The 19403-nt window shown below is 38.8% G+C and overlaps 1 protein-coding gene across 1 annotated transcript in view; it reads right to left on the reverse strand.

The window, feature by feature from the left end:
• Positions 1-4602, reverse strand: part of ESRRG (estrogen related receptor gamma) — a 62460-nt gene extending 57858 nt beyond the window's left edge. The window contains exons 1-2 of the mRNA XM_007072826.3: positions 4449-4602; positions 639-800 (exon numbers count right to left, since the gene is read on the reverse strand). Coding sequence (XP_007072888.2) covers positions 639-800; positions 4449-4602 — 316 coding nt within the window. The remainder of the gene's footprint in view (positions 1-638; positions 801-4448) is intronic.
• Positions 4603-19403: the final 14801 nt, after the last annotated feature.

Below are 19403 nucleotides of genomic sequence, written 5' to 3' on the forward strand. Positions count from 1 at the left end.
AAACTTGTGACCAGCTCTATGTTTATGGATGGTATGGGATTGGCCAAGAAAGCAAAGTAATAGGCTACTTTCAAATACTACTTTTAAGGTACCGTATGAGAAACCGTATGATGTCAATTTAATATTCCTTTTTATAATCTGTGTTCAAATCCATGGGAAATAGTAAATGTCAACCAAAGCAGGGCTTATAAATACAAATAGCAATTCAGCGTAAATAGCCACCACGAACAACAAAATGAGTTATTCTTAACAGGAAAAAAAAGGTACATTAGATAACTGCTGACAAAGACATTGTTTTAAGTGAAAAGAAAAAGCAGAAGTATCTCCTGAGGGGAAAGGTCAGAATTTTAAGACGAATAAAGACATATTTTTTTAAAGATACACTCTTCTTTATCTTATATTGGCAATAGTGCCTTTGCATATGAAGAAAATAACAAGTGTTCGAGGTGCTACAGACATAGAAAGGTTTATGATTCGATTAGGATCAGCAAAGCTCTAAATTAAGTATGATAAAAACAAATGTAGACGTTAAAAACCATACTAGTGAGAAAATTTTGAATTTGTCTAAATCTACATAGGCAACCTAGGGAATCATCGCAACCTTTTCTGTTTCATTTTTTTCTTTTCAGAAAATGTACCTGGAATATGCTTCGCCCATCCAATGATAACCACCAACTCTCGGTCAGCCAAGTCACACAGTGTAGTGAGGGCTTTGATGTCACTGTCAGGGACCGTAGGGTCAGGCATGGCATAGATCTTCTCCGGTTCGGCCACCAACAAATGTGAGACAATCTTGTTATCTGCAGGATCAGACCAGAGCACTACAAGATCACTAGTAGCATCACCCCTGTTTCACAGACCCTAAAGTATGCCGCATCTTGAAAAATAATTCAAATGGTCTACAATAAACCCCAAATATTCTATTTACGTTACAATATATATATATATAGCAAACAGTGTTCGGGAAAACTCATAGCAAGAAATAAGCCACTGCAGTTGTAACAGAATGTATTCCTTTCTTCTTTGCTCTACCTGCCTTTGCTGGAATGAAGCATCTGTCCTGTAATGAAATTTTTTATAGCAAAGAGATCAGAGAAGTTAGATGCTTTCTAGGTTTGCTCTTTGATTCTTAAGTGGGATTTCGGGAAGCAGATGAAATAGTATACAACATCGTTAAAATAAAAATCCACAATGAGCCACTGAACTGTGGAATATAATGTGGAAGGCAGAGAACTACCAGTGCCCAGAGTCATAATGGGCACGAAAGTCATTAATTGTCTTAATTCTTTTAAAGAAGAGCAAAGGTCAGAGCCCTTCTGCCTGGGTGAATTACTGACTATATAACTCTATCTCTGTGGGATGCATTAAATAGGAATTTCTCTCCTTTCTCTCCCTCCCCACACACCCAGCCAATCTTTCAAATATAGCCAATATCAGTTTCCAGAAAACTACTCCTACTTAAAGGCGACAATATTTTCTCTTTGGAGCGCCTAATTCTTTAATCCTCTATTTTTATCTGTTGTCTTTAGCTCATTCTCTGGCTCAGATTTATCTGTCTGAAATTTGTGATATATGTTTTTAAAATCCTTCATAAAATAAACACTAGAGACAAATGGAAAGCATCACATCAAATGCGTTTTATTGCTTAGGGGCATGTGAGAGTTTATGGAAAGGCTGTAAAGCCTTGCTAACAGAATGATTTTTCTTGTTGGCCCTATTCTCAATTTCTATGTGTAGCTTTAGAGTTTGTACTTTCTTCTAAATTAAGAGATACAAATGGGTAAGAATAAACCCAAATATTTTTATGCTCTATGTACTGCTATGACTCTAGAAAACCAGGGCATTAAATGGGACTTTTGTGAGCAAAGCCAAAGTTTCCTCTGTGTTTACTAGATAATTTTCCTTTCATTATTAACTATTTAACCCATCATTAACTTCTTAACCCTAAATGAAAAGACTGCATATTTCTTAGAATTGAAAACGTAGCATGCGTTTTGGTCTTCTTTAATGAAATGACAAGGAAATTATACAAGCTGTAATTAGCAATTTTTCTAACATTTAAAAACTTTGTTATTATGGCTGCTTTAAGAATTACATTTATTGCAAATGATCAACAGATAACCGTTCGTTGGCAGGAATATTCAATTATCACCAAATTGAAAATGCAGATTTGGGAGGAAATATTCCCAAACACCATATTTTGTAGGAAAAAAATAAAATTAAATACAGATTCTTTTTTTTTTTTTAACTTTTAGGATCTGTGAAGAATGGCATTTGTTTCTTGTATATGCTATGGAAACAACACCCTGTATGTTTAGTTACGCTTGGAAAAGTTTCAACTTTCATTGCTCTGACAATGCGACAAAACCTGTCAGCAACCACTGGATTCTCAGGATTAGAAGCAAATGCAACATTTAACAAAGGGCACAGAAATGTACCCAAAGAAAATCCTGACTCTAGTTCTTTTAGTACTGAGAAGATGGTACTTGTTTTACCCAAGTCAGTGGACTTGACCGGAAGGGTTAGAGAAATTTGGCTGAAGCGAAGAAATTCCCATTATTCGGAAAATGGAATAGCCGACAGCACTGTTTCTGGGTAAATCTTATTTAATGTTTCCCTAATTAGAATCAATAGAACCCAATTTTCATTCTTGGGCTTTTGTAGTACACAAACAATCAGTCAGGGTCCAGAAATCTCCCTGAGCCACTTTCTCAGCAAAGCCCAGGCACAGCCTCTTGACTTATCTGACAGGATCTGAAAATTAAGTTTTATAAATGTTTGTTACAAAAACACACTAATTGGATGGACTAAGGGAAATTAACACAGAGGCCTTGAGATAATGAGTAATGATTTATTAGGAGTCCTCTTTATCTCAGACAAATGGAGCTCACTGAAATTGCTATAATCTTCTTAAAGGTACTCGACAAGCCACTTCCCAATTTCTCAGGTTTACGCCGAAAACCATAGATGTTCCTCTATCAGGTGGACTTACAAACGGGCTGGTGCTCATTTTTCTCTCAGAAGAGGAAATTATCAATGGTTTCAGTCAATGTTCGTGCAAAATGAATGAGAAATGGGCAGGCTGTGTAATATTGAGCCTAGGAAACTAACCCCTAACGAAATTAAGCATTAGTGTTTATTGCATTTTATTGTATTATCAGAAAGTTTTTTATTATAATGTGCAAAATCTGCTTAATGCAGTCCTAGATTGTATTTGCAGAATGCCAACCAGCTTATGCAGGCTGAGGAGAAGATGCCAGATTGGACAATTGAAGGTATAATCAACATAATGTTTTTTGGAAAGGCAAAAGGAAACTATGCCATATGTTCACTTAAGCTTTAATTTTATGTAAAACTGGTTGTTTTTCCTTTGACATAGCTAAAATGTCCTTTCATTTACAGTTCAGGGTCTGTTTTATTTATTTAACAGATCCCCATATGCTCACATGTATGATGCACAGCAGCGACCCCTCCTGGAGAATCTGAATTAGAAGCGGACACTTTCTCTTCCCTTGAAAGCAGATCAAAAATTACCCGTGTGTCTTCCCACAACTGCTCTGGATGCAGCTTCCTCTGGTTAAGTGCTGGTTGTGTCTTCTGAGACAAAGACAGCTAAATGTGAGAACCGTTTCCATCAAAGCACTTCTCAGTGCCTAGTACGAACTCTATGCGCAAATATCCTAGGAGGTTAGCTCTGTTGTGCTAGAACTATGAGCTGATTTTTCAGAAAATGGGATGCAGTTATTGCCTCCATCTATATCCCGGCTCTTTTTAGTTAATGACAAAGAGAATGGGGCTTGCATTTTAGCAGTGTACCCATCATCCTTTCAAATTGCAATCTGGCATTATAAAACCATGGACTCCTTAAAAACAATTCATAAGGCCCATCAGGGCATCTGAGATGGAACCACCAACCTATGCTTGTTATTAGTAGGGCCTATTCTTGTTTTAATCTATTGCTAGCTAGTGTGTTAACCTTCCATAGCTCCAAATTAATGAGGCTCCTAATGTATTTTCATTGGGAGGTTGAGCAGTCAAACTCATTTAGTTAGTGAAAACTACAAAAATCACTTTCTTGTGAAATCTGAAACTAACAGCTCCAATGAACTAATGATTACAGTATGATCCATTTTATGTACCTCTGAAAATAAAGATAACCAGTAAATGTAAAATTCTCACTATATAAGCTATGCCTTAATATGCTTATGCTTCTACAAAATGACTACGTGAAAAAAAGGTAGGGGAGAGAAACCATAGGGAAAAAAAAAAAGATAATTAGCTGAGTTACTGTTGCTCCTAAAAGGCAATTCTTGGGAACAGAGCCACGGCCCCCAACAAAGACAAGTCTCCTTGGAGTCAGTGGGGATGGGCATGCCAAAACGGATATACATTGAGCCAACTGGGAGGATTCCGTGTGTTGGAAAGCCAGACATGTCTGCTGTACTTACATGGCTTTTTGGCTGGCTGAACCAGCTGAGGGTTCAGGTAGGGGCTGTTCTCCGCATCTATTCTGCGCTTGTACTTCTGCCGACCTCCACGTACTCTGTCAAGGCGCACCCCTGTGGGCAAAGACAGGCACTGGCTTACTCCTGAGGTATCCATCTTTGAGACCAATCAAACACATGGAGTATCACCCGTGGGTGCTATGGAGACCGAGAGTAGAACCCAGAATGGTCCAGAGGTGTCGGGAGAATGTAAAGAGGGGGTGACTAAACCAAAATTGCCGGTAATTAGAAACCAAACCCAGCAGAGAGTAACAGGCCTGAAAAACATTTGATGCAAGGCCATCAAAGTCCCATTTGCACACCAAAGAAAAGGCCCCTTTCCATGGGAATTAATACAAAGAAACTGTTACTTGGTACTAGCCTAGTTTCTCAAATCAAAGACAGTGGCAAGCTGATCCTCTTCATCAGTCACCAGTGAAAGCTCAATTCGTAAGAGCTATCCAACCCTCCCTGGTCCACCAGAAGGCTCAATATGGCCCCGTGGAACTGAACTGAACTGCAAGCGTGTGCATGCCGTGGAGAGGTGGGATGACACTCCGTAAGAGGAGATGTTCCATACTCTAATGTCACCATGTCTCAGAGGAGAACGTCATTTATATTTTTGGCACACGTCTGTATTTTCTTCCAGATGAGAGAAAACCGGGACTGGACACAGGACAGACAAAAGGAGCTTCCTGAAAGAATTCAGAAGGCTTGGACGTCGAAGGAAGGCTATGTTACTGAGGCAGAGCTGAAGGGTGAAGCTAGAAAAGGAGGTAAAGCCGACAGGTATTTAGTAAATCCCCAAAGAGTGAGGAGTTGGGTCAAGGTTCAGAGAGTTTTTGCTGGTACTGGATTTAAAAGATTGAGCGAAGAGGCAAAAGGTTAAGAAAGGAATTAAATATAAATGTTTCATATGTGGGGGAGTGGTGAGCTGAGCTTATTAATAACTTGGTTTCCAATCTGCAATTATGAAGTTTAGGACCGGACCATATAAACCTTTATCTAATGAAGAAGTGGCTTGGGAGTAAGAGCCAGGAGAGAGACTCACTCTGATATTAGGCTGCACCTTAATTGATAAAACGGTATAACATGATCCGTTAACAAATTCAAGCAAGTAATTCACTGTACATGTTTTGGCATTTCTCAAAATGTTTAGAAAACAGATTTCGTTTAACAGCATCATCAGTATTATTATTTTACTGAAAAGGCCTCTCAGAGCCTTTAATATGCAAATGACCTCTGTAAAACTCTCAGAAGGAGATACAGCCTATGCGATGTTCTGCAAATCAATTGAACCAAAGATCCTGTTTTTGGAATATTTAGTAACATCATGTATAACATGTGAATGGTGGGTTCTCTGAGTTTTACGAAACCGTTTGGGAAAGGCTGATACAGCTCTAGGGAATCCTGAAGTGAATACATACACTCGAATGTTCAGGATTACTTAATTCAACCACGAGATAAAGTAAAACACAATTTTTCATATTAGCTTAATAATACTGCTTTAAGAGTTGACTATCTTTTCGTGAAACACAGAAACATATGCTTGGTTCTAGATAAAGCCTGAAATGTCATACTGAAATATCAAAGCGGAGTTTAAAGGAAATCAGGAGACAACTTCAAGAGCAATTAAGAAGGTTTCCACAGCAAATTTCACAAAACAAAGAAATTAGTACAGTGTCTAAGTATTTACTGAAAATAGTAGCACACGTGAGTTACAAAGAAGCTGTTTTTCTTACTGCTGCCTTTAAAAAAAAAAGTCTATTTATTTATTTTGAGAGAGAGAGAGAGAGAGAGACAGCGAGCAGGGGAGGGGCAGAGACAGAGAGACAGAGAAACCCCAGCAGTCTCCACAGCTGTCAACGCAAAGCCCACTGTGGGGCTCGAACCCACGAACTGTGAAATCATAACCAGAGCCCAAAGCAAGAGTCGGAGGCTTAACTGATTTAGCAACCCAGGTACCCCTCCCTATTGCTGCTTTTAAAGTACTTTCTGCCTACAGTAGAGTTCTGTTCCCTTGTTCATCTGATTTTAAGTGTAGAAAAGTTGGCGGAAAAGAAACTGCAGAACTGGGATACTACGCTTCTTCCCATTAGGATGCTGATTTTGTAGAGATAAACGGTAGAGTACAAAGAACAGAAATACTTAATCAAAATGTAAGGCTACTAAAGTTTAAAACACTGTAAATCAAACACTGTAAATAAAGATTCTACCTCTATTGCACTTGAGGGCACATAGGTTTAAACCACAATCTCTCGTTAGTAAGGAAAACACACAAATGATACTTTGTGTTAAAAAAGAAACAGGTATCTACAAAAAAAAATGAAGATGGTTCAAGGGAAAAAATAAAGATATTAAAAATCACCAAATAAGAGTAATTTAATGTAATTGTTGTAACTACTCCTATTTTATAGAAAGTTTCTTGGATTATCTAGTCTAAAATGTATTGCCTTGCATCTATCAAAAAGCAGTATGTATCATCAATTTCTATATCCCTATCAGCTAGTCCCTTGTCTATAATAATGATATTGTGAAAAGACTGAAGATCCCCCCCTTTAATGTCTCCAACTATAATAACATAGTAATTTATTCCTAAGTATTATAAGAAAAATAAGCTCAAAAAAATAAAGCAGGGGAGCCTGGGTGGCTCAGTCGGTTGTGCCTGACTCTTGATTTCGGCTCAGATCATGATCTCACAGTTAATGAGTTTGAGCCCCATGGGGCTCCAGCGTGGAGCCTGCTTGGGATTCTTTCTCTCTGCCCCTTCCCTGGGCACACACACTCTTTCTCTCTCTCCCAAAATAAATAAATACATTTAAAAAAAGAAAATAAAGCACAGTTTGCAAGTCAGATAGTTGTTTTTTTCTGGCTCTTTTATTAACCGGCTTTGTAAATTTTGGTGAGTTCCTTAACCTATCTATTTTTCCAAAGATAAGATAGACATAAAGACAATATCCTTCCTGCTGTCTTTCTGTAAGGACTCAATATTGTATTTATATAATGTGTTAATATGTTTGGATATTATCCATATGCATCATTAAAATATTTTATAAACCTTAAAATGCCAAGGAAAATAAGGAAGTTGTCATTTTATCATTGTTTTGTTGTTGAAATACTTGTTGTTGTATTACTTTATTGAAATATATTTTGCATCCTGATCATTTATTAAAAATCTATTCCCATGGAGTTTGACAGTCTACCTTGCCTCAATTCTGAGGAAAATAGACTGAGGTATGATGGAGTGGTAAGAGAATTCAAAGGATACAAGACAAATAATGATACTCATTTGATGTCGAAGAGATTTATAGAAATATTTGGTCCCATTCTATTTACTGTTCATCCTTGTCATTAATAATATCATTTAGGTATGTAATTATTTTAGACTAGATACAGAAACTAAACCAAATTCTATAAAAAATAAGGATGCTATCCCTGAGTTTAGCTGTAAGCACACAATACAAGGTAAACAACTGATAATTATCCAATTAACCTAATGTATTTAAAAGTCTCCAAATAGTTTATTTTTTTTAATGTTTATTTTTGAGAGAGACAGAGAGACAGACAGAGCGTGAGTGAGGGAGGGACAGAGAGAGAGGGAGACACAGAATCTGAAGCAGGCTCCATGCTGTCAGCACAGAGCCTGTCATGGGGCTTGAACCCATGAACCATGAGATCATTACCTGAGCCAAAGTCAGATGCTTAACCAGTGAGCCACTCAGGTGCCTTCCAAATTGTTTAGCAGAAACAAAGAAAAACAACACTATGTATGACCAGGACCTGGGAAATCCAGACTTGCCATAACAAGATATCAATCTAATTGGAATATATCCACTGAATGTGACAAAGCCTGTCTTTTTACTTCTTTAGTACCTGAAATACACACACACACACACACACACACACACACACACACACACACACAGTCTGTCTGGACTTCGCTTGTAACCAGTTTGGGAAAAGTTGAAAAGTAAGATTTTTCCCAGGAAATAAGATACCCACAATGTTCAATGTTTGACAGGTTTTGAAGTTAATTAAGGCAATTGGAGTTTCTATTCATGTGGAGACTGCTTTTTTTTTTTTTTTTAAAAAAAGATTTTAATAGTTGGCATTACCTACCAAGTAGAATGTTTCACATTGCTTCTTCTTTCAAATACTGCATGTGCCTACATGGCCACAAGGGAATTACAAATCTTCTACATTGTCAGAATTTACAAAATTGAGAAAGCAAGAAGAGGGCAAGGAGGAAAAAAATACGCCGTGAGGCAAATAAACGCCAAAAGAAGTGAAACAGTTCAACACAAGGTCTTCTTAGGTCAGCTCATTTTAAGTCCACATTTTATGCCCAAATGCAAATTTTTATAATATTATATAGTCCAAAGTCAAAAGTATTTTTCACATTTTTAATAGCACAAAGTCAGAGACATTTCATAGGATAATAAAAAATCTCCCCTTCAGAGAATTATACAAGGATACCCTAGCCTACTTTCCTATATTAAAGACCAGCCTTTTACAATGTTGTTCGCAAAGGTTTGCTAAAAATATTAATTACACAGACTCCTGGAACACTTAAGAAAGATGCAAACAGTCACATTAAAGTGATACTATTTTTTTAAAGATAGTGAATTTTTTAAAAAGATCAGTTAATTTAATCAATGCTAAATAAAGGGTTGTATTAAATAAATGCTACCAAACGTAGCTTGCAATTGAGTTTTGAGATGGGACTAGAAAAGCAGGACTTCTGAAACAATAAGGTGGAGAGGACGGGAGTTTTCCCTTCCACTTGATGTCTTCCCCATCCTGCAGTTCCCTTTGCTGCAGGAGGAAACCACGCTCCTTCCCTTTGGGAAGACAGGTACCTAAGAGCGCCCTTCAATTCTCCAGATGCTCCTGTGAGGGAACCGTCATAAACAGAGGATAGAGAAAATCCCTTTGAGGAGCTGCAGGGAAAGAAGCTAAGGCAGATTAGTAGTATCACACACCGCAGAGGGTCGTGTTAGTGGCAGCCTCTGATGGGGTTCTCCTTTGGGACAATGTCCTGAAAGAGTGTACCAGTTTAACCTAGAGTACTTGTGCATATTTAGAGGTTTCTCTTAATGGGATGAGTGAAAATTACTTGTGTATTCACACATATACTCCAGGGAGAATCTGATCATATTAAATTCTTGAGGATCGCATGAGAAAATAAGCCACACCGACCCCTAGGTATCTTCAGCTGCCATAGCCTCTTCTCAAAATAGACAGTGATATTGCTAAACCTGTCTTCCTGGTTTGGTCCCTCTTCCTGATTCAGCAGTCTTCGACGCCTCGTACCTACATTTTCCTCCCAAGCCATGTCTTCATTATTAATTGAATGAATCAATCTCTGCACGGAGCGTCTTGGAATAAACCAAAATCTCAGCCAGTTACCCGCTGCCACTGGTTGTCAAGAGCTTATTTACCTTCTAGGCAGCGGGTTAATTGTTTTATATATATGAACACATTTAAGCCTTACGGCAATCCTATGAGGCGGGTGCTATTATTATCCCATTTACAAAATGAGAAGACCAGAGCTAGGGAGAGGCAGAGCCAGGCCTGGGAGTTGGGAGAATGGCTGCAGAACCCACACTCTTAAGCACTATGTTTACACCGCTTCCCTGCCATCAAATTCTATTTTTGGAAAAGAACAGTTGGTATTTACTCCAAAAGCTAGAACTGCAGGCAGATAAAACCTGATTATCATGGTAAACAATACTCGCATCATGATATGGGGGGTGCATGTATAGAGGTGGGCAGAACACTAGACTAGCAGGGGGAAGGAATATTTTTACTCAACTAAAAGGCTAGTGATTTTGCATCTATCATTCCATAAAGGGTGAGCTGCCTCTACAAAGTTCGCAGCTATGAGACTGCAGACAAAGTAAAAGTGATTAAAAGATTCAGTGACTCTGCTTTTCCACTGAGGCAGGGGCCCAAAGAAATTAATTTCTTTGTTCTTACTTAAAATGTTATTGCAAATTAGACAAGCCTCTTCCGTAGGGCCACGCAGGCAGAGCAACATTCTGGCTGAATGTTGAGCTCAGGAGGGAGGTCCAAACAGCAGCTTTTCTCCCAGACACCCCTGCCCAAGGGTTACATTTACTTCTGCTGGAATATCATGGCAACATTTCAGGAACTTTGGAAATCGACTGGCTGCCTGTGGAAACACTCTTAAGTTCTGCTGAAATAAAAGGGGAAAATCACACAGGGAGAGAAAATGCATATCCATTAGGTGGGCTTTTTTTTTTTTCTTAACCGAGTCCTCAGTCACTAAAAGAAATAAAATCCATGGCTCACATTAAAGCTTCCTTGCTCTACAGATGAATTAACAATTAGCAAGGGGAAGTCTTTCGTTTTGGTCTCCCGATAGCTATCTGGACTATTAAACATGTGAGGCTTGCATAGGAAATTACAAAGGCTTCCCTCTGTTTCAGATTCAAGGTGCATCTAAAATTCATTTGTAGAGTTTCCTGCATAGGGCATAACTCTACAGAAGTTCCTCCTTCTTTTTCTCAAGGTGTGATTCACCATTCTTGCTTGGCTGCTTCAGAGGTATGTGCTAAATTTATAATCTGGATTGGAGCGGAAATCAAAATGATAGAAATTTGAAATACCATAGACAAAATATTTTGCAGGGGAAATGTTGTTCCATCAGGAGTAAAGTTGCTTCATCTGAAGCATGCAGCCCTAATCTATGACACATACAAGTACAAATTAGGTCATCTGCAACAGGTGACAAGTTTTAATTGAATGTCTTCTGTCTGCAATTCTGACAAAAGGTGAATGGAAATAAATGAGTCTGGCAAGACGGCCCTGAGCCTTACAATACCCAATATCTCATTATTTTTAAACAGCTATCTATAAACTGATGCTGACAAGCCTTGAACCTTTTATTTCTGCTCAAGATGAGGTGGCTGTGAAGGAAAAAAAAAAAGAAAAAGAAAAAGGGGCATCCAGAACATTACATTAAACATGCAATACCTACCATTATCACTTCCCCAATGTAATTAAAGGAAATCTCCTATTCAAAAGGCACTATTTCTTACTTTGCTTGATGTCACAGAGAGAGAGAGAGAGAGAGAGAGAGAGAGAGAGAGAGAGAGAGAAAGGGAGAGCACGCTTGGCCTGCACTTGCTAAACACAGAGACAACCTTTAAAGAAAAAAAGATTTCCCCTTTCCTTCTTTTGCCTGTTAAAAATTGCATAAACTACTCAAAGAGATACTGCTGTGACTTATGCCTATCTAAACTCTATTTTGTCTTGTTACTATTTAATACTGGCGACTCTTCCCTTTATCCTTTTCAAAATTGCCTTCTCATATGAATAAAGTTATGAGTTAGCGGGTAAGGACATGAAATGTGGTTGCACATCAACATCAGGAGAAGTGATTCTACTAATTCACAATTAAATGTGACACTGGCAGCAATAAGTTTAACACAATAATAACAGTGATAACAGTGCACAGCACCCCATGGGGATGCTCTGTGTAAACAGAAGCACAAATATTATTTATGCAAAATTCAATGCCCTGTAAAAATGAATTAAATATGAAATCAACCAAGCTGGCTTACAAGTTGCTGCGTTGAGAGCCAGAGTGACTTTGTTTCATTCAATGGACAGGAATACAGTGGAGTCTAATGACCAAAAATGCAGATGTAGGTTTCAAAGAGAATACAGGTTGGGGGCGGGGGGCGGGAATAGGTGACAGGGAAAAGTGGCAGTGAGTCGGGGCAGCGGGGGGCGGTCATTTGTTTTCATTATGTTTGACTCTTGATCAGTTGGGCACCCAAAGACAGTTTTGAAGCTTCAAAGAGAAGCGTATGGTCATTTTAGCAGCAGAAAACTTTAAGTCCTGGCCAAATTGTTAGTAAGTCGCCAAAGATAACATAAATTGTACTACTAGACTCCAGCAGAGATGCTGAGAGCCAATGATAAGACATCATAGTGACACAAGATGTTTAATAATATTTTTCTGGTGATTGTGATTTGGCAAAATTGAGATTCAAAACAAAGTAAATCTAGTACAAAGAAACATTTTATCTATCTATCTATCTATCTATATATCTATCTATCTATATAGATAGATAGATAGATAGATATATCTCCAGGCCATGCAAAAAAAAAAAAAAAAAAAAAAAAGAAGAAGAAGAAGAATTATATCTAGCACATAAAATATGTAGGGAACAAATCAGTTCAAGAGAGATTAAATGTTAATATAATATTAATGCAAACATGCCCGAATTTCATACCAGTGACAAATTTTCTTTTGGTGCTGACACTTATTTCGAATTTCTTGTGATAGTGGCAGCAATAAGTTTAATACAATAATAATAGTAATAACAGTGCACAGCACTCCACAGGGATGCTCTGTGTAAACAAAAGCACAAGCACTATTTATGCAGAATTCAGTACCCTGTAAAAATGAATTAAATATGAAATTAAACAAGCTAGTTTTCGAGTGGCTGGGATGAAAGCCATGGTCACTTTATTCCATTCATTGGAGAGGAAAATAGTGGAGTCTAGCGGCTCCACTGTAAGTCTTTAGTGGAGTCAATGAGAAGTGCCCTGGACTGAATGTTTGTGCCCCACCAAAATTCATGTGTTGAAACCTAACCCCCAATGTGACGGTGTGTGGAGGTGGGCGGGGCCTTTGAGAGGTGATTAAGTCATGAAGGTACAGCTGTCATGGTGGGATTCGGGCCCTTCTGAAAGAGACCTCAGAGAGAGCTCCCTCGCCCCTTCCGCCATGGGAGGTCAGAGAGAAGAGGGTCAGAGAACCAGAAACTCACCACACAGTAAATTTGCCAGCTCCTCTACCTTGGACTTCTCGGCCTCTAGAACTGTGAGAAGTAAATTTCTGTTGTTTGTAAGCCACTCGGTTTATAGTATTCTGTTATAGCAGCCCAAATGGACCAAGACAAGAAAGTAAGGAACATAAAAACGGAGTTGGAGAGAGAATGGACAATGGGTTGATTCAGGGTCTGATACGAAATAAAGAAAATGCAATGGTTTTCATCCCTTCTCAACTAACTCTATATTCCATCATTAACGCCTATTCACCTGCTACTTGTGCTGTTAAATATTTGTGAGGAAAGTTAAGGGAGAAAAAGAAAAACAAGAGGAAGTATGAAAGATAGCATGAGGATTGTAGGAATGCAGAAGTGGAGAAAACAAGCATGGAAGAATCAGTACATTCCCAGTTGCCTTTGACGCTGAGACATTCACAACAGCATGTGGCCACTGTGGACACATTTTCAAGCTAAAATTTTTCTCTCTCAGCAAACCATGAGAGATTGAAATACAGAGAACAAACTGAGGGTTTGTGGGGAGGTGGGGGAAAGGGGAAAATGGGTGATGGACATCGAAGAGGGCACTTGCCAGGATGAGCACTGGGTGTTGTATGTAAGTGATGAACCACGAGAATCTACCCCCCAAACCCAGAGCACACTGTATACATTGCATGGTAGCCAATTTGACAATAAATTATATTTTTTAAAAAGTGCGGTTTGGATGATAAATTATTTGGAAACCCTAAAAATAAAATAAAATAAAATTTTTCTCCCTCAAAGGTAACAAATTTGATTGTTGAGGAATTTAAGACCTCATGAGAAAAACTGGGATGGGAGAATCATGACTGGCAGTGATAATAAGAAAGAACCTTCATTTTTGTTGTTGTTGTTTATTTATTTATTTGGGGGAGGGAAGCGCAGAAAGAGAGGGAGAGAGAATCCCAAGCAGGCTTCACATTGTCAGCATAGAACCCGATGCTGGGTTTGATCCCAGGAACTGTGAGATCATGACCTGAGCCAAAATCAAGACTCAGATGCTTCACCTACTGAGCCATCCAGACACCCCAGAAAGCACCTCTATATAAGTGATACATTCACTAAAATGAAATAAAGGAATATATTAAAAGACTATCAAGAACAGGGCCTCTGGCTGGCTCAGTCAGTGGAACAGGTGACTCTTGATCTCGCGGTTGTGAGTTCAAGTCCCATGTTGGGTGTAGAGATTACTTTTGAAAACATCTTTTAAAAAAGTCTATCAATAACAGACATGCTAAGTAATGTTTCTTGTGCAACTAATTTCCTTTTATCATCTTTTTATCTCTTGAATATTTTCAGAATCTCTGTTCTACCTGGTTTCAGCAAGATGACTATCAATTTGGTTTGATTTGCTGGAGACAATATGCACATAAAAAGAAAAAAATTTACATCCAGTTTTCAAGCCCAAATGTTCAATGACATGTTTATTTTACTGCTCTGAGAATCTAGGTTTTAATAAATATCTACTCTAGATTCATGCTTAATTGATAAACAGTGTTGAAATTTTGGGGTTTACATTACACATAATGTAAACACATCACATTTTTCTGTCAAGGAAAATAACAAACGGGGAAGTGCATACTTTGAGGCACAAGAAAACTGTACATTTAAAGAGTTATGGCAGGTATAGACCACAGTCTTTACTTTTATTCTCAAATTAGGACATGTGAAGAGTGCGGGAAAGAATATAGAAAACACTAATGATATTTCCAGATGCCAAATATATTAGGTTCTGGCTGAAGAAAGCCTGTACCTGCACCAGGTGGTGAGTTTCCCGATTGACTTCCTGTGTACAGATGCTACATGAGGAGTCAGGACTGTTCAGGAGTCCATATTCCGATGGTCTTTAATCTTAGGAGCCATCTTGAAATCCCAAAGTGTGCCAAGAAAAGACACACACACTTTTCCAGTCAAAAGGCAGCTCAAGACTAGATTTTGGGGATAAAGACTCCAGTGTCACTACCTTATGTAGGAGGAGGCAGATTTCCCATGAAAAGTGTGCCATTTTCCAAGCTACATTTTCTTAAGTCTTCCCTGTCAACTGGCTCTCTCTATATTTTTGAAATACAAAACCTAAAAATACAAAACCCAAAAAGTTTGGACTAACCTCAAACTTCAAAATATTTTATTTATTATATGTATCCAGATTCATTCCACAAAAAAAATGAAGGGAGGGAGTATGGTGAGAAATTATATACTGATTGAAATAGTTTCAACTGATCAAAAGTGATTTTGGTGTGTGTTTGAACTGTATATTGCTAACCATTGCATATGAAGTATATATATCACATGCCTGCCACATAGACATTCAAAAATACTGTGGAAGGAAGGAAGGAAGAAAGGAAGGAAATAAATAACAATAAATAAATAAACAAACAAACAAACAAACAAACTAATTTACAATATGTAGGGGTGCCTGGGTGGCTCAGTCAGTTAAGTGTCCAACTTTGGCTCAGGTCATGATTTCGTGGTTCTTGAGCTCAAGCCCCGCATTGGGCTCTGTGCTGTCAGCATGGAACCCGCTTTGGATCCTCTGTCCCCCTCTCTCTCTGCCCCTCCTCACTTGCTCTCTCTCTCTCTGTCTCAAAAAAAAACCATTTTAAATAAAAAAATAAATTTACAATATCCTTTATCGCTATGTAATAATTAGTTTTTTCTCATCTTTTTGTTTGTTTGAAACCCCACATGGACACACAGAGAGATAGGACTCTCTTGACAATTGTTTCAATAGTTCTTGTTGGTTGTGTTTCTCTCAATGTACTAATCTATAATAACTTTAGAAAGGGATAGAAAATTTAAAGGTAACAAATAGCATGAAGCACTGAAAAAAGGAGTTTCTGAATGGTAAGACATCAGAATTAAATGTTTCTATGTTCATCCTGGACAATATGAGAAAAAAAAAAAACACACCCAGCATTTGGTTTGCTGGGAAAAACTCAGATAGATAATAAGAAAACTTACTAATGATAATTACATTTAGATCCTGAATACTGAACAAGAAAGATCATAGATTCCTATAGTTGGGAAACTTGACAAATGAAGAACACCATTCTCTTTCTGAGACGTTTTTATTGTCATTCTGCCTGGAAGCAGATGAATGAGTCTGATCATGTGGTATGCTCTCTTCCAGTTCTAGGATTCTATGAATGAAATGGGTGTATTTAAAAGGATGGAACTGACCCACAGATTCAGAGTACGACAACTGCTTGGCAGTTGGAAACATCAACATGCTTCATATCTTAAATCAGGGAAGACCGGAGCCAAATGGAGAGCATTAATGAACCAGAAGAGCAGTAGGCTTTCTGGTCCAGGTCTTAGCATTCCCCTCATGCTGACCTTGGCCAAATGCATTTCCTTTTGTTCTTGACAATAATAAAGCAAATAAAGTGCCCATGTTTGAAAAATGCTTCTAGCTTATTACTGCATTAGGAAAAGATCAATGCCTGTTGCACATCACTATGGAGAATGAAGTATGGAAAATCATAAACAGCTACAGATTTGTGTGCATTTTACAATATAGACACTACATTATGCTAAGGAGAGGAGAAGATGACCTAATAATGGATATTTTGAAAGCAACCAATGAGTAGTTAATGGCTACTGTGCTATTTAACTAAATCTCATCTGGAGTTTAAAAAGAAAAAGGCATCTAAGTTGATCAGATTTCAGTAAATATATCACAGTGGGTAATCTTCCATCTCCACTTCTACAGCCATCCATGTTTCAGAAATTGTAGTGTGTGTGTGCACATTATGTATATGCACACACATACAAAAATATATAGACAGTACAGAGAAAGATACACACACAATTCTAAATATAGAGATATTATTCAATTTCTTTATTTTCCTGATAATGATTTGGCTGGTCAAATGATTCTGTGCAAATTGTGTTTTGAATTTTTAAGATTTATTTACTTTTTATTTTAGAGGTAGGGAGGGGCACCTGGGTGGCTCAGTCAGTTAAGTCTGACTCGATCTCAGCTCAGGTCATGATCCCATGGTTCGTGAGTCTGAGCCCCATGTTGGGCTCTACACTGACAAATTCTCTCAATTCTCTCTCTCTCTCTCTCTGCACCTCCCCCACTTGCACCCTCTCTCTCAAAATAAATAAACATAATAAAAAAATAGAGGTGGGGGGAGGGGGGAGAGGGAGAGAGAGAATCTTAAGCAGGCTCACGCTCAGTGTGGAGTCCAAGGTGGGGCTCAATCCCATTACCCTGGGATCATGAATGAAGCCAAAATCAAAAGTCAAATGCTCAACCAACTGAGCCACCCAGTCACCCCTGTGAGAATTTTTTATATTTGCAAGTTTTTCCCATCCAAAGAGAACTCGCGTTATGTGTGTTTATGTGGATAATTATATCAGGAGTTGCAAATTCAAACAACTACATGGGGTGAAATGGGCTATGTGTTAAAAAAGAAAAAAAAATGAGGGGTCTGTATGCAGGGAGTGAAAGTGCACTCGTCCCACAGATGCGCACAGCCTCTGGCCAGCTCTGATGTGGTACCGCCTCGTGAGTGGTCGGCACAACTGAATAGCAGTCTGATGTTATCAGAGTTCCCCTTTTCCAAAAGAAGCCAGCAATCTGGACCTTTACATAAAATCACCCAATATTTAAGTGTTGCACAATTTTTTAGCTAATTGACGGCCCTCGGGCTGCCAGTCCCTCTTCAAGAATCTCTTATTAGGCACAGATCTCCAGGGTAATTTACTGTAAATGGCAGCAAAGGCTTTCTTTAAATTCACCCATTAGGTGTGCTAAATGTTTTCACTTTTTGAAGGAACATCTTTCTGCCTTGTGAACTCTTTTGGAAATGACAATTCTTATCATACAACTGGCACATTTCCACTGTCACTGAGATTACACCAGATGAATCATCTTTGGGAATTAGCTGGCGGAGAATCATTTTTCTGTTGGCCTACACCCTTTCTCCCCCAACTTGTTGCATGATATGGAAGAGAAGGTCTTCGAAGTGGCAAAGGAGTAAGATGATGCTGAATGCTTTCTGGAGCAGCCCTAGAAGGAATTTGGCTGTAACCGTGCTTTCCCTGGGTTAGTAGGTCACAAAGTACAGAGGACCAGAAGATGCTGCTAGGATGGAAAGCTGGAGGGGGTGAGTGTGGGTGGGAGATGGTCGCAGTAGAGTGACTGTCTATCAAAGATATTATGAGAAGGAGAAAGAATTTTAATTTGAAAAGATTTGAGTGTTTAAAAAATAAAACCGGTAAGTTTGAAAGAAGGTGGCAAAAATCACTTTTCTGTTAAATGTTATGAAGAATATGCAAATGCATCATGAATGATTTTCCATATGCCGAATAGAGCATCACACAGGGTAAAAAAGTGCATCTCTAGACAGACCATGGCACACACTGGACAGCAATAGGTCCTGAACCAACATATCTTGCAGCCGAGTGGAGGAAAACACAGACCCATTTTCTTTTAAGTGTATTTATTTATTTTGTGAGAGAGAGAGAGAGAGAGAGAGAGAGAGAGAGAGAGAGAACGAACACAAGCAGGCGAGAGGGGCAGAGAATCCCAAGCAGGCTCCATGCTGCCAGCATGGAGCCCGACATGGGGTTCGATCCCACAAACCATGAAGACGATGACCCGAGCCGAAGTTAAGAGTCAGAGGCTCTTGACTCATTTTTATGAGGCCCCAGACTCATTTTTGACAGAGGAAAGCCAAATGTGTACATCTGAGGAACTAAATGGTACTCCATAACCCCTATTATATCAAGCCATCCCAGCAACATGGACCTCTGGCTGCTTCTAGTAGTATGAATTCCAGAAGGTCGCTTTTCAAAGCGGCCATCTCATCTCTGCTGCCATCAAGAGAAAAGACAGAAATGCCCTGGAACTTATCATCACAGTGTCCTGATCAGTCAGGAAGGTTGCCGTCAGGCAGCATGAGATGTCCCTTTCCTCTCCAGGGGCTTCCTGGTGGCCCTCTCAGCATTCAGGAAATACTGGGGGAAATGATATGAAATGAAAGACAAAGAAATTGAAACTAAGTCATCACACGGTAGGTTAAGAAAGCACAGCAGGTGGCCCATCAAGCAGCCTGGGAGTAGA

The sequence above is a fragment of the Panthera tigris genome, chromosome F3 (assembly GCF_018350195.1).
Source record: "Panthera tigris isolate Pti1 chromosome F3, P.tigris_Pti1_mat1.1, whole genome shotgun sequence".
In the NCBI taxonomy this organism is placed as follows: Eukaryota; Metazoa; Chordata; class Mammalia; order Carnivora; family Felidae; genus Panthera; species Panthera tigris.